Source organism: Galeopterus variegatus, unplaced genomic scaffold, assembly GCF_000696425.1.
Source record: "Galeopterus variegatus unplaced genomic scaffold, G_variegatus-3.0.2 Scaffold24, whole genome shotgun sequence".
Lineage (NCBI taxonomy): Eukaryota > Metazoa > Chordata > Mammalia > Dermoptera > Cynocephalidae > Galeopterus > Galeopterus variegatus.
In genome coordinates, this window is record NW_007726135.1 from 151,549 (window position 1) to 158,066 (window position 6,518).

The 6,518-nt window shown below is 42.3% G+C and overlaps 1 protein-coding gene across 4 annotated transcripts in view; it reads left to right on the forward strand.

Annotated features, from left to right (window-relative positions):
• The window catches only part of PTK2 (protein tyrosine kinase 2), a 136,182-nt gene that overhangs the window by 112,225 nt on the left and 17,439 nt on the right, over positions 1–6,518 (forward strand). For all 4 annotated transcript variants that reach the window (XM_008568410.1, XM_008568421.1, XM_008568436.1 and 1 more), the window contains one exon: positions 5,653–5,715. In XM_008568410.1, coding sequence (XP_008566632.1) covers positions 5,653–5,715 — 63 coding nt within the window. The remainder of the gene's footprint in view (positions 1–5,652; positions 5,716–6,518) is intronic.

A 6,518-nucleotide genomic window follows, 5' to 3' on the forward strand; every position in this document is an offset into this window, starting at 1 on the left:
CATAAAAAATGAAAAGACATTTTGTGTGATTTATATGAAAATTAAAATAGATAATTCATGTAAATACACGAGACAGTACCTTATTCTATAAGCAAATAATAAGTTATGAGTTGCTTTTTTGTTGTTTGTTTAAGTAAAAAAGTAAGTAATTTCCTGCAACATAGAAGATTTTCACTATCTATTGACTGAAGTTCACCCTCACTTTTTTTTTTTTTTTTTTTTGGTCTTTTTCTTGACCGGTAAGGGGATCACAACCCTTGGTGTGGTGTCGCCCGCACCGCGCTCAGCCAGCGAGCGCACCGGCCAGTCCTATATAGGATCCGAACCCTTGGCAGGAGCGTCGCTATGCTCGCAGTGCCGCACTCTCCCAAGTGCGCCATGGGGCCGGCCCTTTTTTGTCTCTTTTGAGACCGGCCACACTGCGCTCAGCCAGTGAGCACACCAGCCATCCCTATATAGGATCCAAACCTGCGGCGGGAGCGATGCTGCACTCCCAGCGCCGCACTCTCCCAAGTGCGCCATGGGCTCGGCCCTCACCCTCACTTTTTATGAGCTGTATTGCCCCAAGCAACTAATTCTGCCTTTCTAAGCTTCAAGTTCCTCATCTATAAAATTTCTTTCTGCCTTTTATTTTTATTAAAACATATCTTCAGCAGATATTTACTATACATCAACTATGTGCACAGTCCTGCCAAGCACTTCTTTATTTCTTATGATAACCATGTGAGGTAGGTATTATTCTACCCATTTTGCAGTTGAGGACGTGGGTCTGGAGAGGTTAAATGCCTTGGCCAAAGGGGCGTGGGCAATCAGTTCACAGGAGGAACACACAGGGCATTTGTGTCCTTCCACCTGCTTGTCCAGCGTTGTACTAGGTAACAGATGCAGTGGTGATGCCAACAGCTGCTGACCTCTGTCTTTGTGGGACATCCAGTGATAAGCAGAAATGTTCAGCCGTTTGGGGGAGGAGGGGCAGAATACAACAATAGATGGTGTTTTGTTTATGAATTGTTTTTTGTTTTGTTTATGAATTTAAAGTTTTACAGTGAGCCTGGGGTGCAGTGAGAGAAACACTCTTGTTCGCTGTGACAGAGGTGGGAATAGCGCATCCTTGAGCAATTTGGAAACCCATACCAACAATTTCTCAAATGTTTAAACCCTTTGACTTAGTAATTCCTTTCTTAGAAATCTGTCCCAGGCACATAATCAGGTATTTAATCAAAGATTTGTATACAAAGGTGTTTGTCTACAGCCTTATTTATAAAATTTTGAAAATGACCCAAATTTCCAACAGTAGAACTATTTAACACTTACATGGTGCTGACTTAGTGCTTTGCCAGTATTAACTCATTGATCCCTCCTAACAATCTTGGGTGGTGGTTGTAATTACTGCTCCATTTTAGATGAAGAAATTGAGACCCAGGTTACACAGCTTGTAAGAGTTGGAGCCTGATTGAACCCAGGCCACCTGGTGCCAGGGCCCATGCCCTTCACTGTCATTTTCTGTTTTATGATGACATTCATACAGTGCAATTTTGTGTAGCCTTTTAGCATTGTTTTTATTGGTTTCCCCCATATAAATATTATGTGAAGGCTGCAAAATTATGACATGGTTTCATTTTTGTAAACATTTATTTACACCATATGATTAAATAATGATAGTTACTTCCAAGTGGTAAGATTGAATGATTTTTTTTTTCCAGAATCGTAATTTTCTACAGTAAGTGCATTTTTCTTTTGTTCAGATTATTAAATAATAGAGGACTTTTTTTTTTTGTCTTTTGTCTTTTTCCGTGCACTCAGGAGAGTGCGGCGCTGGGAGCGCAGGAGCGCTCCCGCCGCAGGTTCGGATCCTATGTGGGGATGGCCAGTGCGCTCAGACCGGTGCGCTCACAGCGCTCACTGGCTGAGTGCAGTGCGGCCGGTCTCAAAAAGGACAAGAAAAAAAAAATACTTACCCAAAATCACGTAACTATTAATTGACCAAATCATAAGTTGGGCCTGCTGGGTCTTTTGTTTTCCAAAAGTGTTGCTCTTCTTACTCCAGCACCTCCTCCCTCTGCCCAGAGCCCATCAGCAGGACCCCTGAGGAAGAAAGGTGTAGCTTCAGACGTACAAAACAGTTGCAAGAACAGTACAAAGAGGGCTGGCCCGGTGGCGCACTGGAGAGTGCACCGCTTGGGAGCGCAGCGGTGCTCCCGCCGAGGGTTCGGATCCCATGTGGAGACCGGTTCCCGCTCACTGGCTGGGCGCGGTGCGGGCACAACACCGAGGGTTGCGATACCGTTGCCGGTCCCCGGTACGGGCGCGACACCGAGGGTTACGATCCCGTTACCGGTCAGTAAAAAAGACAAAAAAGGAAAAAAAGAATAGTACAAAGAACTTCAGTGCTCCCTTCACCCGGACTCCCCAGTTATTAATACTTGACCACATTGCTTTGTCATTCACTCTGCATATTTATATATATATATTTTTTTTTTCTTTTTCTTTTCTCTTTCTTTTTTTTTTTTTTTTTTTTTTTTTTTTTTTTTTTTTTTTTTTTTTTTGTCTTTTTCCGTGACTGGCAAGGGGATTGCAACCCTTGGTGTGGTGTCGCCCACACCGTGCTCAGCCAGTGAGTGCACCGGCCATTCCTATATAGGATCTGAACCCGCGGCGGGAGCATCACTGCACTCTCCCGAGTGCGCCATGGGCTTGGCCCCTTTCTTTTTTTTTTTTAAAGATGACTGGTAAGGGGATCTTAACCCTGACTTGGTGTTGTCAGCACCACGCTCTCCCAAGTGAGCCATGAGCTGGCCCGTGTATATTTTTTTTCTGAACCACTTATAAGTAAATATTAGATGTCATGCTCTTTACTCCTAAATACTTCAATGTGAATTTCCTGAAAGTAAAAATATTCTCTTACATAACCATAGTCCAGTTACCAACATCAAGAAATTAACAGCGATGCTATACTGTTAGCTCATCTGCAGATTGTATTCATGTTTGACCAGTTATCCACATAATGTCCTTTTTAGAAAAAAGTCCCAGATCATGAGTTGTATTTAGTTGTGATGTCTCTTTTTTCTCCCAAGCTTGAGCCAGTTTCTCATTCTTTCCTGAAGTCTTTCTTGACCTTTACATTTGTGTTAAGTAATGTTCTATGATTTGTCAGTCTGAAGTCTTGTCTTCTCAGGAACATTTTCTCAAAGTCCATTGCGTTTTTAGAGTCTTTTTAACTGCGTCTGGAGGGTTTGGGACCCCCTACCTGCACAGAGCTGCCTCTTCATTCAGGCAGGAGCAGAGCTCCAGCATTCCAGGGAAGGAGGACCTGGAGAAAGACAGCCTGGTGACTTCACCTGCCGTTACCTATTAGTGTCTATACTATGTGTCAGAGAAGTTTCTGTCTTGGAGGCCAGGGACTACCTACGTCTTTAACTTTTCTCTTGAGTGGTGTCTGCCACCCAGCCACAGCTATCGATGTCTTCTGGGATAGTCCTTCCTGGTAAAAGACACAGCACACCGCTCTGCCACGTGCGCCCACCACATGCCTCTGAGTTTGGCTTCACCTGTGTGGGCGCTGGATTCATATATCACTAACATCTGCAGTAAATATTTGTTTTTTAAAATTATTGGTTCCTGATATTGCAGTGCATGTAAACAAAAGTACAGTGTTATCTTTTAGAAGTTTTTTAAGTTATGCTCTTCATAGTTCAGAAATATTAATTTAAAACTTTTCCAGTTTATAATCAACTACATTGTATATTGACAAAATAAAAATTCTAAAAAATAAAAAAAAATAAAACTTTTCCAGTTTACTAATGGACAGTTCTATCATATTTTGTAGAACTCTGCTCTCTCAACATGGATTGAGGATTTGGGTTGTTTTCCACCTATATTTAGCTATTATTTTTAATTGAATATTTTTCCATTAAAGAGAATATCTTTTTACACAATACCTTGGTAGTTAATTCCGTCAGCATCTGTGCTATGCACTAGGGATACAGGGGCTGGTGTACAGTAGGTGTTTTGTGAATTCTGTTGAATGAACAGATAACAAGTAAGATGTGACCTTTGCCCTCTTTGCTTCCTCTCTGCTACTTCTCCTAGGGCTGTCCATAATGTTTCAGGTCGCCTCTGATTATTAGAAAGCTTTCCCATTAATGAACTAAAATCTGCCCTTTATTTATGGGCAACACACAGTTTCACCCTTTCTACATGATGACCTGAGGATCATTAACAGCCATCATCCATAGTCCTCTCTGTGATTAACCATCAGCAGTTCCTTCACCCATTTCCTTGTACTGCTGTGTTCCTAGACCTCAGTATTCATTGAGGGCCTGCCACATTGCAGGTACCGTGCCACACCCAGAGGAGGAGAAAGAGGAAAGGAAGAAGTCAGCAAAGGATAGTGCGGGGCTCCTGTCCTAGAAAAGAATTCACCTTAAAGCCATCAAAGAATCATTCTCATCTTAACAGCGTCTGCATCCTTCACCAACTTCCCACTATAACCTGGCACTCGCAACTGACCCCACACAGGCTCTCATGAGCAGAAAAAGATGCAAGGCCTTGAATGCCATGAAGAAAAATTTGGGCTTGATCAATATAGACCATGGAGGCAACAGTCAAGATTTGGGAGCAGGAATGTAATACCATGAAAACAGTGTTTTAATTAGAGGTGGTCAAGGACAGAGACAGAAAGACTAGTTAGGAAACTGGTACTGTGAGAGAGGATTTGGCCTACAGCAGTGGAACTGGAAAAGAAGGGAGAGATGAAGCCCATTTCTCTATCACCCTCCCAACAAGTGCTTGCGGATTGCGTCCCCAGAGACAGGCGCTTGTCAAGAATAGGAAATAGGAAATGCAGAGACAATTCAGGCATCAAGACATTCCTTGTCTAATGAGGGAAGTAACTATTGCATGACACGTGCCGATGTAGATCTCCATAAGACAGAGACTACAGGAAAGAGGGAAGCGTGCTGTAGAGGAGGGAGGTATGGCTGAGATTTGAAGGGTAGGCAGATGTTTTCCAAGCAAAAATGTGTGGCCAGTGTGCCTGGGCAAAGAGATGCAGGAGCCAGTGTGGCTGAGGACTCCACAAAATCCAGTAATGCTGGAGCACAGAGTTGTTTGCGAAAGGAAAAAACCTACCAAGCTCCTTCATCACACAGGCATGTAATCTGCTGTGTTTATTCTAATATTAGTGAAATTTGCATACTCTTCTTTACACTAAATCCAGATTTCTCTGTTTGGTTTCTCTATTCTGGGTGCATTGTGAAAAAAAAAAAATCTTGTAATTGGACCCATTTGCTGCCAAGTCTATAAAAGCCTTACTCTGCCAGGAAGCAGAATGTAATGCCTAGTATTTTTATCTTGGGGTCAAGCCTTTCTCGGTGAAGAAGTAAGCCTGCTGTGCTGCTATGAAGAGAGGTGAATGCAGGTTTTCCAGTGTCATGGGGCCAGTTCTGTGAGATGTGTATGCGCAGAGAGTGAACAGGGCTCAACCTTCATTCATCATCACTGGGTTTTGAGAATTTTTTTGAAATTGGGGAATTTATAGCTCTTCTTAATCAGAGGGACAATTATGTTATAAAAGGAAGGATATTAATACAGAATCTGTCAATAATTTTCAAATCAAAAATGAAGCTTTTGGTTTTCTTTACATTTCTTTAGAAACCTGATGTGAGGCTCTCTCGAGGCAGCATCGACAGGGAGGATGGAAGTCTTCAGGGTCCGGTAAGCACGTGCCTGGCTTTCCATCAGGATTGGATTTCAGATTCCCATGTGTGTGTGCCGTTGTTCTCATGTCATAAGATACCCAAGTTTACCAGTCTCTGTAATCTGGAACAGAGGCATCCATTCTATAAGTAAGCTGAACATTTTACCTAAGATTATGAAAACATACCATGTACAACCCAGAATTCTTATACACATACAGAAGTTCTCTGCCCATTACTGATTAAGACCTTCAAGTAATAAGCTGAACTCTCTATGACCTAAAGAAATATGAGCACATACTGTTGTTACACAGAAGTTGTCATTTGCTAAATTTTTACACTCTTATTGCATGTTTATAAAAGTTTCCACAGTTATATAAAACTTTCAAGCAGTATTTTTTTCTTCTGGGTGTTGTTGAGAGAAATGCCTGAAATTCTCTTTAAGGAGCTAGCTATGATTATTTCAAATATATTTAAAGCCTGCCAGAGATACTCCCTGGTGTTTGGAGCAGATGACTGGTTAAAATAAATGCCGATTTCTTTAAACACTTACTGCGCCTGTCATGTAGCAGACTTGTGGAGATAAAGTTTCACCCTAATAAGGCTTCTGGGTAGAAAGAAACCACTGAATTGACTTCTGGATACACATGCATACATACAACTGTCAATGCTTATCTTAAAATCTTTTTTTTTTTTCCTTTTTGTCTTTTTTCGTGTCCGGCAACGGATCGCAACCCTCAGTGTCGCGCCCGGACCGGACCGGGACCGGCAACGGGATCGCAACCCTCGGTGTTGCGCCCGCACCTCGCTCAGCCAGTGAGC